The following is a 14,261-nucleotide window of genomic DNA, read 5'->3' as shown; positions in this document are numbered from 1 at the left end:
AGGAAAAAAATGAGTAGACTGTATCATTCTTTTCTGCTGTCGATTTCAACGTATCTATGTTTCAGCTCATGCCAAGCTCTCTTTCTAAGAGGGACTGGCCAAACTAAACAGGTAGAATCGGGAGCTATAGAGGATATCACAGTTTAAAATAATTTCTAAATAAACATGGGTGTAATGTGATTGGAATAACATTTTTTCTCCTGCTAAATTCGGGTTGGCAGACATCCCAGTCTCCGTTATGACATCATTGAACAACAAAGTCATGAGTTTGATACATCACACACATTCTTTCGTACGGGGTGTGCGGCGGCACTGGGCTACTCCACGAGGTGATCGCACCTTAGCAGTGAGGACGTTATTTTGTGATCCTGTATATATATATAAAATTAAAAATAGCGTTTTTCTCCTTAAAAAAAATGCACTTCTCTTCCCCATCCCTACAAAGGCTGCCCTGAACTAATCAACAACTTTACAACTTTATGGGGAACTATACAAATCCAGAGAACGGGAAGCGAAGACACCCTTCGCTATGGTATAAATATAATATACCTCCCAACAGTCCTGGTTTTCATGGGACAGTCCCACTGTCCTACTCTTAGGGTAGTGGAGATCATGGGCTGGTTAGAGAGATCCTCCAATCTTCCCTGACGGCCTGGGTAAAATCAAAAGAGGACCTCCATTGAAGTTCCCTTGTGGATTCCGCCTTGTAGGCTTTTCGGGCAATGTCCGTGGGCAGCCATGTATTTGGCTCTACTTACATATACATATATTAGTGTTAGTCAGTGTGTGTAGAAGAGTATGTAGAAGGTGTGTAAGTGTATGGCATTAGTGTGAGTGTTAGGGTGCGTGCGTATTGATGTATGGTGTGAACAGGCGTGTGTCTTACTAGTGTTTGTGAGTGCATGATATTAGCATATGTGTGTCTGTTGCGGTATGTGTTAGAGTGTGTTAATGCATAGTGTTAGCATGAGCGAGTGTGTGTTAGTACTTGGTGTTCGTGTGCGTGTCGGTGAGCCTATGGTTTTGGCATCTGGGAGCGGAGGAGCAGGAGAAAGAATGAGTGTGTAAGTGTATGGTGTTAGAGTGAGCTTGTGTGTTAGTGTGTATGTCTTTGTATTAGTTACAGGGGCCCTGGAAAAATACTGCACTCGGGCGCCACTAACCCCAGGCTCGCCTCTGCGCCCATAAGGTGCACTTATGGGAGGATTCTAAGAGGGCGCGATGGGTGGAGCAATGGGTGGTAAAGTGGGAGGGACATGGGGCGGGCTGATGGGAGGGGCATCAGCTCCAAGGAATTACTGGGCCCCAAGATTTCTGATGTCCTGCATTTGTTAGTAGCTCAGAACATTCTGATTGGATAGTTCTTTTCTGATACATATCTAGTCTATCGTGGTTGGTCCATTTCCATAAACAAAATCTCTTGGCAAGTGAATTGATGTAGCGATCGTCCCACGCCTACAGACAGACACAGATAAAACACGCAAATAACACACATAAACACAGAGATAACACCGTGAGTCACCGGGGGAACAACAATTAAAAAAACACTCTGCCTAATCCCGTGTTTTTATACGTGAAACAGATCCACGGTACATTCCAGAACACTCCTTGAGAGAGCGAAAATACGGTTACCCCTCCTGCTAATTATACCTTACAGGAAAAGGTCAGCTTTTAGAATGTTTGCACAACGCTTTTCTAAATCAAATATTCCTTCCTTGGTAATACCCTGCAGCCAGATCCCCGGCAGACATGTCTGGAGACGTCTGCCGGTGCATTATTATTATCGTTATTTGTTTTATATAGCACCATCCAACTCCGTAGCGCTGTACAATGAGTAGACAGGACATAAGTAGTATGTAACATAAAAATATGACTAACAGAGACAACAGGTGAGGAGGGCCCTGCTCAAAAGAGCTTACAATCTAGAGCGTTAGGGTGTATTACACAATAGGTAAAAGTGCCATAGACGACACGCAACCTTTTGCTGAAGCATAAACCCCAGCGCTGTATAGAGTAATGTCATTGGGGACAAAAACCTGGTTTTATCTAATTTTGCTCCACACAAAAAAAAAAAAACAAAAAAAAAAAAAAAAAAAACCTCCCTTTATCCGCAGACCTGGAAGTGGCCATTGTCAGTCATGTGATATTTTGGATGACTTTCCCGGCTCAAACACCACACTGAGCTGATGCTTTATGGCAATGCTAATGAAGTCATTAGAGGCGGCTGGGTGATTTAGACCGAGCCATTCTTTTGTATACAAAAGCACAATGAGAATGATGGAGTCAGGGTGTTTGCCTAGTAGCCTGGGCTCAGATAACAGAGCGAGATGGTTTAGCACCATTTTTCTAGATTTCTTTTCTCTTTTAAATAGTTCTTGTCAAAAAGTATTTTAAGAGCTCTAAACAATTAAATTACCGGTTATGGAAATACACTTTAATATAAAACCAATTTAGGATTACTGGACAGTTACTGTCAGCTTTTCGCAAATACAGATTTAATTTAAGTGTAAATTAAAAGCGTTAGTAACAGACAAATTATATCAATAGAGATTAAGTTAATTTTACTTAATTGCCGATTGTAATTGCTACAGTTCTAGATCAGTGCCACATTCTCCTCATTGCATTCTGGCATTATAGGGGTTAAACGTGTGATGCATACAAAAAGCAGCTTTGTCGCTTTAATTTAAACCACTGGATTTGTAATCAGATTACAATTTGTGTCTGGTATAGTCACAAAGAAAGACAATCGCAAAAACAGACACTTTCAGATGCTAGCGCCTTTATTTATAAAAATATAAAATTCTGTACGGTAATATTTACATATCCACAGCTTAAAAATAAAATGCATTAAAAAATCCATTGCGTTATGACATCAGTTCTCTTTGCCTGCCAAGTAAGGATCGATAGTCATCTGAAAGAAAAATTGCATATGTAGAGTTTGTAAATTTTTATATTACATATCATAGCTTCAGGCAACATTTATACCCTGAAAGGACCCTTTCTGTGCTCCTTTATTATACGGGGGGGGGTTATTAAAGGGGGTTTACCTGTAGAAGTGCTCTCTCTTTCTGCAGTCTGGAGTAAAACTGAAGAACATACGGGTTGGCTTTCACGACTTTGGGATCAAAATCCAGAACCCGAAGACCCTCGAGGCTCCTGGCTCTAGAGAGGGCTACATAAGCCTGGCCGCTCTCAAACACCCGAGCCAAGGAGATCTCCACGCAGTCTAGAGACATTCCCTGGAACAGAGAAGAGGCAACGACGGCCATTGAGTAACTAAACGTAAGCGCTACAAGGGGTACAGATATTAGAGTTTCATTTGCAGTCACAGAAAGTAAACTCGATTACTACCCTGCCCTACAGATCAGATACGGTCTTCTGAGGTCCATGCGCAGCCTGATCAAACTGTTACATCGTAACTTATCTTGGGCAGACACACTTCTATCAAACTGGACTAACACCAATGTATGGGGGGGGGGGGAATAAGGTTCATCTGATGTCTGTTATTACCTGGCTCTTATGGATAGAGATCGCCCACGCCAGTTTCAACGGGAGCTGCTGTCGAGTCAGGTATATCCCGCCGTGGCCTTTAAATACCCAGCGCTCCGGCTTAATGACTTCAGTAACCCCACAAAGGAAGCGCACCTTGGGCAGAGCTGTACAGACAAGAAAGATCAGAGGTTTTACAGCGGAGAAAACTGCAGGCATCGTTCTGTACTAATGGTTAATGGGGACTAAAGCTTCACTTGGAAGCATCAGTAAGCATTTCAGTGCCGGACGCCAACTCACGTTTTCCAGCTCCTTCAAATCCTACGACAACACCACGAGCCCCGTTCACCAGTCCACGGGCCACATCCAGATTCTTCGCCAGCATCACCTGTTGCACATTTGAAAAACAGGCAAGTAAATCAGCGACAGATCACCAGTAGACAAAGTGATATTTATATTTAGATTTTTAGCTATATTCTGCAATATAGTTAAGAATATTAAGTCATTTTTAAACAAGATAGAGAGATATATAAAATTGTAGCAGCATTACCCGAAATGACTAAATGTGTCTGATATTCGAGGAGCGGAGTCACCAACCTGAGCTCCTTCCTTGAGCTGAATCTTTTCATTAACAGGACATTGTGCATTAATGGTCTTCACCAGCACAGGGTCACTGTCCAAGGCATCGTAACAACGACCGTCACCTGGAAGACAGACAGACAGACATGAGACATACACTGAGTATCTGCCGTACAAAATCCAGGGTCGTAAGACGTTCTCTTAAATCTCTTCTGGACTCTGTCGGATGCATTACCGGGTAATTGCTGTAACCGCCGTTCATTCATTAGCTCCACGTCGTCCTTGTGGGTGCACAACCTGGTGGCCAGAATTCCATCCCGCTCGATCTTATGATTGCCGGTGAGAAGCAGCTTTCTGGCGACCTCGTCGGTGCATCTGAGAAAGCAAAACAAGCAAGGAGAAAAAAAAACGATGAATTGCCGATTCACAAGCAGGCACTTCTATCAACCGTGCTCGGGCTTAAAGAGACAGATTGGGGCAGAGGTTTCCTGCCAATTTAGTACTTTTAAAAAGGACAGCATGAAGCCGCCTGCAGGACATGCGCACAGAATTGTTATAGAGTGAAGGTGATATTAAATGCAGAATAGTTGTGACCCGTACACATGCATATAACCAGTGTACACAGGGAAGACCAAACACAAGTGATCCTGATGGCTGCATCTACATTTTTAACCCCTTAATGACAATTGGTAATAAAGGTTTTGCAACCTAATGGGCATTGTATGTGCAGAACGTCTAAGCCAGGTAGGCAACCATCCTCTGATGGATTTAAATGTCCATAAGTGTTAACCCCATACTGCGCAGTAGGATAAGGGACCATCAATCATCTGCTATAAAGAGAAAACATTGTAACACGACGGCTCCTTAAAAACACTTCACCTGCCCAGCCGGACGGCTTGTAACAAGGAGATGAAGGCTTTGTCCGTCTGCCTTCTCACTTCAGTTAATTCCATGGTCAGATTGATGCATTTCCGCCAGCTTCTAGCCTGCAGGACGAGACAAATCCAATATGGATCCGTTTTGCGAATGTAACCAGATTCTATCTAATCTGCAGTGGTTGCCAGAGAGTATTAGAATCGACCGAGTAATTCCCAGTCTTGCTGGCGGACGAGGAACGCGTTTTCTTGCAGTCATTCCTACCTGGAAGCAAAACTTGGTTTGACTAGAAGCGTTGGTGACGGGCGGAAGCTGGAGGAAATCTCCACATACGATGAGCTGAATGCCACCAAACGGCTCATCTCGTCCACGGACGGCCCTGCAAGAAATACTCCAGCTGGTGAGCGCAGGGGCAACAGGTCTAACGAACCAGATCATTATTACACCGTAGGGCAATTACATTTTCTATGTTAATTTCTGGGGCAGATCTTTACACCGGTTTCTTACTTATGGTCTGGCTCACGGACAATGTTTTTACCTGGCCACAGCCTCCAGCTTGTCAAACATTTCTCCTTCCACCATGGAAATTTCATCGATGATAAGCTGCCGGCAGCTAACCCAGTGCTGCCGGACGCCTGGTCTCTTCGCCAATTCAATGCATTGATCCAATGGTGCCTTCCCAGAGCCGATACCTTAAGATTGACAGAGAAGTAGTTTATCCATCATCATTTTACTAAAAAGGCACATATAGACAACGTCGGCTGCTCTGAAGAACTCTCATCAAGCACTGCCGGTGACTAACAAGAGCCACAGAGCTTAATATCAACCCTCTAAAAAGCTCCTTGGTTGTATATTTGACCATTTCTGTAAAACATGCAACACCTCCACAATGTATATAGCACAAAATACCTGCAAACGCATGCAGCGTTGTGCCGCCTATGTGACAGGCAGCCACTCCAGTACTCGCTGTGGCAAAAGTGCTTTTCGGAGGCAGGGCACCAATGATCCTTTTCAGTAAATAGGACTTTCCGGTTCCTGCTCAGACAAAATGAAGTTAGATCCTGCGAGCCCAGCTCCCTGCCCCGTACGGAGGTTCCCGGCACTAATGCCAACCTGCGCTGCCAGTGAAGAAGACGTTCTTCCCGCTGAGAACGGTGTTCAGGACCAGAGACTGTTCCGTGGAGAGCGTCAGAGATTTGGGCATCGTCAGAGTCGGCTTCTTGCTGGGTCGGAGATCTGCAACCTACAAAATTATATGAAAGTTACCAAGGCACAGAAAATAAAAAAGATAAATAATTGAATCTATCGCAGAAAGCTGTCATAACTTTACTTTAATCACTGGCTGGAAAGCACTCCCAATGTAACCAATGGGCAGCTTATGAAGGGTATAGTTAGCCCCCTAGAATGCTTGCGCAGGTCGAGCTAGTGGGGCAAATACAAGGGGGGATAAATTGCATTAAAGCGCAAATAACCATAAGGTTCACTAATGCAACTTACCAAGCAGTTCTCAGAAGAGGCCGTCCTCGCCCGTTTCTTCTGACATCTGTTGACGCCATTGACTCCCCGGAGGCCGAGTCCCTTCCCTTTAACGGGCGTCTCGGTGTTGACCCTGGCCCGCATTTCATTCGCCTGCTCCACATCCTTTTTCTGCACCGGGCTAATGGTCTCAAACGTCCGCGGCAGCCCAGAGAGCAGCCTGGTGCGATCGTTCACCGGCTTCTCCTTCTTCCCAGCTTCGTGCTTTATCAGAAGAGTTCTCATGAAGAGCTTGAGCTTATCCGAGGGGCAGTTGGAGATCAAGAGCTGGACATTGTCCGGGTTCAACACAATGGAGGCTTTGCCATCTTGGATGAAACGGGTGAAGAGCTTGATCTGTTTCAGGACGAACTTCTGCTGGAGTTTCCCGTCACTCACCTGCAGCACAAGCTCACGGAGCTCATTGCGTCCAAGAGACATGAAGGAGTTACGGATGACTTTGCGTTTCATCGCTTGGCCCGAGGCGTTTAAGTACTCCACGGTGACGCTGCTCTGGATCTCTGTAGACAAGTGGTCGGCCAGCATCATTTTCCTGAAACCAGACAGAGTGTCACACTAACACCTGGAATACCTGCAGGTGCATAAGAAGTCATCCTTACAGAAAAAACGGAATGCAGCGTGACAATAAATAAACCTTCATAACTGCTAATGCAATTCTTTGTCAGATGTTAAGGTCTGTGTGTTGGCACTGACAGGGTTAAATTGTCACAGGTATACGGTGTTGTCACGGGTATACGGTGTCCTGAGCACGGGGTTTATTTCAGCTTTCTACATTTTTTTTTTGGTATGGTCTCCATGCATACATAAAGCTGTATCCATATTAAGGTGCGTCAATGGGCGCCCTTGGGGGGGGGGGAATACATACATCTACTGAAACTATATGATACAGTCAGCACTACTCATATTGCAAAATCATAAGATTTTTAACAGGTTAACCTTATCCATCACAGTCTCTCTCATATATATATATATATAATAAACGTAGATAGATAAAAGACAAAACGAAATAGACTTTATTTTTTAAAGCACATTTTAAACATCAAAGGCAGTCTCATTCTTACCCGAATATAGCGGATCACCAAAAATTAGACCTCTCAGGTGCAGTTAAACCGAGACCCTCTGGCTGGTTCGCCTGGGCTGAACTGGCCCCCAGATCTTCCCTTGATGACTTCCCCCCGTATAAAGAGAGAGATCTGGGCACCAGAACGCAGCCTCCGAATGCAGAAATTTTAAATTTGCCGGCACAGCCTCGCATCCTATCAGTACTTAGACCTTTAAACAAGTGACCAATCAACATCCAATGACATCACGCGTCACAGAACCGTTGCGCCCTGCTTGTTTTGGTCACGTGATCTGTTCTGAGTTCCAGGCGGCCATGTTTGTGAAGGGCAGGTGGAATCGTTATGGATCTCGCCTGTATTTTTATACCGTGTGCAATTAGTTTAGCGTTTGCTAAAAGACCACTCATGCATATAATGTGATGTTTGGGGTCATACACATATAATACTATGTAATAGTTTTATAAATGGGAGCCCGTTTTCCAGTGATCACTTATAAAGCCATAAAGTGTTTACTCAGCAAAGGCTCGCCTCATAGCTCTCAAGTACCCTTCTTTAGGGGGTGCAGCCCCCCTTTTCTAGGTGCTCGGAATGTTTTCTGGGTAGAAGTGTATCGCAGTGTTCTACAGTCTCTTAATAAAATATATATATATAAAATATAAACCTGTGTAAGGGTTAATGCGAAGGGTTAATGTACACCCGTAATAAACCACATAACTAATAGACACGCGGAGAATGACAGCCGCTGCTTGTGTTTTTCCATCATATGATCTAAAATTCTATCATCCAGGTTTCTAAATTATTAAAGGGACCACACATACACTTCATCACAGCAACAAAGTTAAGAAACATAGTAAATGGCATATAGATATGTAGGTGGTTAAACATATAGAAAGTAAAGTTGATCCTATAGCTTCCTCTTTCCACAGGGTTGGAAAGAAGCATTCACACCATAAACCAGCCTCTACCGGAACTCAGCTCAGGCAGAGCCAAGACAGCCCGTGGGGTCCTGAACTGTTGCCTTGGTAGCAGACGCACACCGCTCTGTTTCGGGATGGCAGCGCCGGCAGCCGGGAGCCAACGGGCCAAAGAGCCTCGGGACGAGGTCTCCCTGAACGCAATCCACCGGGAGACCATCCGTAAGGAGAACCGCTGCCAGAAATTAGTCACCGAGTTCGGCATCAACCCGTTCCACAAGGGTAAAGTACCGAGTATACCGCCTCTGTTACTACACACACAGGGTAACGAACTCCGTATAGGGCTCCGCACAGGATGATGCACTCTATACACCACCCGTACCCACTTATATAACATAATTCCAGCCACAAATAGGGTAAGGTAAACCATATACCATTTATACAGAATACCGTGTTACACCTCCTTGTATAGGGTAACGAACCCCATATACCTCAATTATTTCATTATACAGTGTAATGGTCTCCCAATGCAGGTTAATGCACTTCATCCTATTATGTTCTAATACAGAGACGTTTGCACCCTCCCTACACTGCGGTATTATATACAGAGGTGTCCTTACATGAGCTGCAGTACCGTGTATCACACTCTGATCTTGCTTCATAGGGCAGCATCTCTATACTTCCTGATAAACACAAGATCAGGTTTGTCAAAGAGAAACAAACATCTAACACATTCCTCTCCATGGTAAAAGAGCATCCCGCGAGGTCTAAATCCATACTAGCTGCTTGTGTGTGTTTAATGCTACAGATCACTAATCGCAGGCACGTTACAAGCCCCGGTGCCAAACCCTGATTGTTGTTGTTTTTCTTTTGTTTCCGCAGTCCATGCTGTTACCGGGAAGCCAATGTCATGGCACGAGAACCAAGAGGAATCGGCAGATGGTAAGAGTTGGAAAGAGACTGAGCTATACAGGGAGAGACAGTTTGTTGATAATGAGAGTAGAGAAAGCAGATGGTTTAAGTCACTTTTTTTTTTGCCCCTGATCCAGACAACTTCATAAACATTATACATCACGCTGCATTAGAGCCCACCAAAAAATACACTGAGCCGCAAACTACAAGCCAGGAAATCGGCTGGATCACCAAACCGTTGGTAGGTATCACTGCGTGGCTAGCAATGGCTTAGAAGAAACTCTGAATATTTTGCTCAAAATAGCTGCCAGGGTGGTACTGCAACGTGTAAGATATCGATAACAGTACAACAGATATGTGCTTTCATTGCAACTCAATCCAGCCTTAGTATACGGCGATAGGTGGTCAACCTATAAAGCTTCCTGCAGTGGCTTCAGCTTTGATTCTGCTTTCAGATCGATAATAATCGAGCAGACAGACGTCTCAACCACTATCGCCAGAACTCGGAAATTACCAGATACATGGAAGCGGCGTGGCGTCTGAAAGAGCAGAGCGTGAATCTGCAGTAGGTTACCAGCAAGTATACATTATTACTTCATCAAATGTCAGGAAGGGGGCCAATGATGGACTCTTAAAGCATAATACCCTGCAGGAACATTCCTGAAACCTTTTAAATGATCTTATCAAGTCAGTTTTAGAAAGAAAAACATAAGAGTCTTCATATCTGTGTTGTATTAAGTGTTGTGATGACCACTGTTTAACCCTCCCAGCGAGTCACTCAATTATGAAATGTCTTGTAACAATCTTTGTGCTTGTAACAAACATTAGATAATTCATTAAAGTGAAGACTTTCTCCGACAGAAATTCACGTAATCCATGGTTTTCTATGAGCTGCTCAATTGGGAATTTTGTGCAATTTAGACTTCTAACAGCTGTAACAATTGTACAACAATATATTTTTTTAATGGTTTTTCTGGACAACAAAAAAAAAAACTGCGTAAAAACAGCGAGCGCAGATCATTGCCCTGCATCAGACTTAATAGTTCACTTAAGAGACACTTCTTGAATAATACAATCCTCAGGCCGGAGAAGCAATCAGGCAGATCCATCTCCACGGTTGTACTTTTCCATTTGTGTAGATCGGGCACCGCCACGAAGAATATTCCATTGCGTAAAAAATGGTCATTAGGAGAAAACGTAGGGTTCCTGAACGATCAACGTGCCTCTTAAACGGCATTCTATCTGCCTTTGTTCTTAATCTTCTGTCTTACGCTTTTACCGGGTCTTTTCTACATAGATAAACAAAAATAAAGTTACAAGTCTGCCCTTGAATTATTTCTACCCATATCAATCCATTCTCTCCCCCTGTGTACTCACGTTGGCGTTCTTTCCTCCCTTCTTGCCAGGCCGGGAGGGGCCTCTTCCATGCGCCGCGCTTTTGCGGAAACCGGGTACATCGTTAACACTCTCTTTTGTGTTTCTCTTCGAGCCTTTCTTCCTTCCACCAAAGCCAAATTTCTCATCCTTGTAGCGCCGTTTTGCGTTGGGTCTAAAACATTAAAACATTGTCTAATCTGTAACATTACAGATAAAAATAATAATAATAAAAAACTTTCTAAAAAGATATTCTTTGAACCTAGATACATTTCCAATACTGAAAATCTTATGTTAGGCAGATACTTCCAGACTCTGCTTCCTAACTGTACATAAGGTTCTGGAGAAAAGAGGAACATTTCCCAACCCTATTTTGGGATAATTAAATAAAGTCCCTTTATCTCATTCTATCACTCAAAACTAATTCACTTGCCTCAAATATGGAACAGTTTTTTTTTTTTTAAAAAAGCGTATAATATAAAGATACTTTTTTTTTGTAATGTATAAACAAATTTCCTAGGTTTGCCAAACGTGCCTTACCCCTTTTTCTTCTGAACGGCAGATCCACTGGCTTTCTTCTGGGGTTGATCACCCTCTAGGAAATCTAGCTTGTCAGAAAGACCTACAGGGAAAAAATTGCACAAATCTTGAGTTATAGAACATCAGCACTGGGGTGAAAATAACCAAAAAATGGCCAAAATGAAACTAAGGGATTATTGTAGTGTCATATAACGGCCAGGGGCTTCACATATCACTGGCTACGTGTAGACATGACAAGCTCCTTGGTGAGTGGACCAAGCTGTCAAAAATCAGAGCCCCCCTCGTCCTCCGCAGATAGGGGTCTCTGCATGTGCCAAGGGTACCATAATCTGTAAGAGGGCTGCATTGCATCTAAACATCAATCCTGCAACTACTTTTTTTTCCCCCACCTCAAAATTATTACCTTTCTGATATTTCTTTACTTGAGTCATCATGGCTGATTTTTCTTTCTGTCTCTTCTGCAAAACTTCAGTTTGCACCTGAAAACCAAACACGACAAAGAGGTTATAATTTGATCAAAGCCAACATTTCTATTGATCTAAAAACTTGACCACAATTCAAGAGCACAAATAATGCTAGATATTAGATAACACAACAGTTTAGATTTGTTGTGACACAAGCATTAGTAACACAAGTCACCTTTTTGCCGTATTTCCTCAAAGCTCTCAGTTGTTTGGCCTTTTCAGATTTCTCCATCGCCGCCTGCTTTGACTGAAGCTTGTGTCGAATCTAAGAAATGACAACAATATGGATAATTAGGCACAATGCATTAAGCCCAGCGAATTCGGAAAAGATACGCAACATCTTTTTAATAGCTCAGGATGATGAGAAGGGCGAACAGGTTACTACACTGTTACCTTCTGCATGTGCTGGTCAGTCTTTGCCATCTCTGCAAAGTAATCATCCGGGCGCCTGGTTGCTACCTTCAGCTTGAGAAGACGGGGCAGAGCAAAGAGCACAGCAGCCTGTGCTTGCCGGTAACTGGAGTAGAAAAAAAATGAAGTAAAAAAGAAATAAATAAGACATAAAACAAATTCTATGAAGGAGCAAGAATTACACAAACAAAAAAAAGTTTCAAATTGTAATAGAGATCACAGTTTTTTTCATAAACAGCATTAAATGTCTTAAGTCCTCTTTTAAGACAACTCTGCTTTTTCTTATATGGTAAATACATGCAATAACCCTCAGGCAGTCCTGGCAGACTGATGGCCTTTAAACTAGGCAAGAGATAAGAACTCACAAGCAAATCTCTCTCTGAAAGTCATCCTCCGCGTTAACGTCAGAAGGGTTTTTGGCCGTCTCTCCGCTCTGTCCCGGCGTTTCTGGTACAGGAGCCTCGGTGACATCCAGCCGCTCTACCCAGGGAAAATCGTTTTTGAGATCCAGTAGACTCTGCTTCAAGCCAGACTGTAAAGGGGAGAATGTATCTGTCTCAGCAACTTGCATATTTTCAAACCCATCACATGTTTCTGTAGGAAACATTACACCGTTATACTTTACTCACTATGTCATTGGCTGATTTCTTCTTTCCTTCCAAAACCACATTTAAGCCAGGCTTAATTTTCCCCTGCGAGAACGCTTCCTGGAGCTGTAACAGAGACACGCGGAGATCGAGATACATTTCATACAAAAAGACAATCTATGACAATTCAACAATCATCACGAAATAGGCATACAATTCTTAATACATCGTGATTTATTTAAGTGGGCTAACACACTCAAAGAATGACACTGGCTTTCCCAGTCCCTTCTTCAAACAATGTGGGAATTCACGAAGTTTAACTCAAACCCGAACAGTTTCTTCAAAGTTCAGCCTAAACAGAATGAAAGTTCAACTATCATACAAGGCAAGAGTCATTTTGTTACAAACCAGACACCGGATTCCACTCCCCAATCAACGAGTTACCGAACGCACCTCTTTCTCTGTCAGCTCAGACGGATCAATGTCAGAATCCGAAGCCGATGTGTTATCCTCCTCAAAGTCCGACATAGTTACTTTTAAATCTGGAAAACAAAACATGGCAGCTGGTGTTAATCTGAACAGGAATATCAAATTATATATATAACAGGAGTAGAAAGCAGAAATACAAACAGTTCTACATAGTCTATATAGCAAATACGTGCAACCAAAAATGCATATATTTAGAAGTAACCATCTCCAAATTCAGCCAAATGCGCAAAGAATGGCTCAAAATAGTTATTCGACTTACACAAAAATTCAGAAAGATAAAGGAAGCCCAACAGAGACGAACGCTGTACCCGCATCAGCAAACAGGTCAGTATACAATAATAAATAATAATAATGTGAACAGCACCGCTGTATGACATGCCAGAGGGCTGGCGCATGTCCTGGTGCTGCCATCATAACCAAAAGCCTGAATTTCGTGGGCTCAATGATCACTTTGGCTGTTTTAGCATTTTCCAAAATTGGCAATTAGATTTTAAGTAATATTACCAAATCCTGATATTCTACAACCACAAGCATGATCCTAATGATCTCCGGCCAGGGTGGATTTCCAGTTATTATTGATATGATATGATTTACACATGGCTAAGCTTAATGCTCGTAATGCTGGTTCTGGGCTCTGGTATTAAACGGGAAAGAAGCCTATGTACATAACCATGGGAGCAAGACCTCAATAACTGCTAGGGGCTACCTTTCGCCATGTTCCGTCTCCACTCTCCTCACAAAGGCACTAAATACTCGAGTGCATGCGGTTTATCCCCACCCAGACACCGGTTTACAGCATAGCACAAGTAAGCACTTCAGTAAGAAAGGGCACATATTAGGGGAAATTCATTATCGCCTCACTTACTAGTAACACGGAGGTCTTCACGTGTAGTCGCCCGGAAACCCCAAGATCCTCACTTCCTCCTACGTAACGTAGAGCCCTGAGCAACCACTCACGTGTGAGGTACAGCGCCTAAACTACATTTCCCGCTGTGCAACGTGGCTCGTCAATGACAACAACGGTAGCCT

At 43.2% G+C, this 14,261-nt stretch overlaps 3 protein-coding genes across 4 annotated transcripts; 1 reads left to right on the top strand and 2 right to left on the bottom strand.

Moving 5' to 3' along the window:
- Positions 1 to 2,762: 2,762 nt before the first annotated feature.
- PIF1 (PIF1 5'-to-3' DNA helicase) lies at positions 2,763 to 7,651 on the bottom strand. Its single transcript, XM_053469508.1, has 13 exons — positions 7,542 to 7,651; positions 6,442 to 7,012; positions 6,058 to 6,187; positions 5,854 to 5,979; positions 5,483 to 5,636; positions 5,209 to 5,323; positions 4,948 to 5,054; positions 4,304 to 4,443; positions 4,087 to 4,193; positions 3,790 to 3,877; positions 3,511 to 3,656; positions 3,048 to 3,239; positions 2,763 to 2,911 (listed from the first exon to the last, which is right to left on the bottom strand). Exons 2-13 carry the CDS (start codon positions 7,006 to 7,008, stop codon positions 2,873 to 2,875), a joined length of 1,911 nt encoding a protein of 636 aa, XP_053325483.1. The 5' UTR covers positions 7,009 to 7,012; positions 7,542 to 7,651; the 3' UTR covers positions 2,763 to 2,872.
- A 909-nt stretch (positions 7,652 to 8,560) lies between these two features.
- On the top strand, positions 8,561 to 10,286 carry CFAP144 (cilia and flagella associated protein 144). Its single transcript, XM_053469372.1, has 4 exons — positions 8,561 to 8,737; positions 9,338 to 9,397; positions 9,505 to 9,608; positions 9,823 to 10,286. The coding sequence occupies exons 1-4, from the start codon at positions 8,593 to 8,595 to the stop codon at positions 9,934 to 9,936; spliced, it is 423 nt and encodes a 140-aa protein (XP_053325347.1). The 5' UTR covers positions 8,561 to 8,592; the 3' UTR covers positions 9,937 to 10,286.
- A 22-nt stretch (positions 10,287 to 10,308) lies between these two features.
- Positions 10,309 to 14,204, bottom strand: EBNA1BP2 (EBNA1 binding protein 2). Of its 2 annotated transcripts, none has more exons than XM_053469369.1 (10): positions 14,098 to 14,204; positions 13,197 to 13,285; positions 12,786 to 12,869; positions 12,522 to 12,688; positions 12,139 to 12,262; positions 11,921 to 12,010; positions 11,685 to 11,760; positions 11,282 to 11,363; positions 10,745 to 10,916; positions 10,309 to 10,656 (listed from the first exon to the last, which is right to left on the bottom strand). In XM_053469369.1, the coding sequence occupies exons 2-10, from the start codon at positions 13,269 to 13,271 to the stop codon at positions 10,606 to 10,608; spliced, it is 921 nt and encodes a 306-aa protein (XP_053325344.1). In that variant the 5' UTR covers positions 13,272 to 13,285; positions 14,098 to 14,204; the 3' UTR covers positions 10,309 to 10,605. The 2 variants fall into 2 exon arrangements, with proteins under 2 accessions (XP_053325344.1, XP_053325346.1); XM_053469371.1 differs by having other exon boundaries at positions 14,105 to 14,179.
- Between the last annotated feature and the right edge of the window lie 57 nt (positions 14,205 to 14,261).

Source organism: Spea bombifrons, chromosome 6 (genome assembly GCF_027358695.1).
Source record: "Spea bombifrons isolate aSpeBom1 chromosome 6, aSpeBom1.2.pri, whole genome shotgun sequence".
NCBI lineage: Eukaryota > Metazoa > Chordata > Amphibia > Anura > Pelobatidae > Spea > Spea bombifrons.
The sequence above is the reverse complement of the archived record's forward strand: the minus strand, read 5'-3'. Positions and strand labels throughout refer to the sequence as shown.

What these genes read in the sequence shown, in the direction of transcription:
- EBNA1BP2 (XM_053469369.1), bottom strand. Translation starts at nt 13,271, where the DNA reads ATGTCGGACTTTGAGGAGGATAACACATCGGCTTCGGATTCTGACATT. An exon ending in TTTCAGAGAGAGATTTGCTT is followed by an intron (nt 12,263 to 12,521) that starts GTGAGTTCTTAT and finishes TTTCTACTCCAG; the next exon opens with TTACCGGCAAGCACAGGCTG. An exon ending in AGGGAGGAAAGAACGCCAAC is followed by an intron (nt 10,657 to 10,744) that starts GTGAGTACACAG and finishes TTATCTATGTAG; the next exon opens with AAAAGACCCGGTAAAAGCGT.
- CFAP144 (XM_053469372.1), top strand. Translation starts at nt 8,593, where the DNA reads ATGGCAGCGCCGGCAGCCGGGAGCCAACGGGCCAAAGAGCCTCGGGAC. An exon ending in CCAAGAGGAATCGGCAGATG is followed by an intron (nt 9,398 to 9,504) that starts GTAAGAGTTGGA and finishes CCCCTGATCCAG; the next exon opens with ACAACTTCATAAACATTATA. An exon ending in GCTGGATCACCAAACCGTTG is followed by an intron (nt 9,609 to 9,822) that starts GTAGGTATCACT and finishes TTCTGCTTTCAG; the next exon opens with ATCGATAATAATCGAGCAGA.
- PIF1 (XM_053469508.1), bottom strand. Translation starts at nt 7,008, where the DNA reads ATGATGCTGGCCGACCACTTGTCTACAGAGATCCAGAGCAGCGTCACC. An exon ending in CTTCTTCACTGGCAGCGCAG is followed by an intron (nt 5,980 to 6,057) that starts GTTGGCATTAGT and finishes TTGTCTGAGCAG; the next exon opens with GAACCGGAAAGTCCTATTTA. An exon ending in TCTCTATCCATAAGAGCCAG is followed by an intron (nt 3,240 to 3,510) that starts GTAATAACAGAC and finishes TCTCTGTTCCAG; the next exon opens with GGAATGTCTCTAGACTGCGT.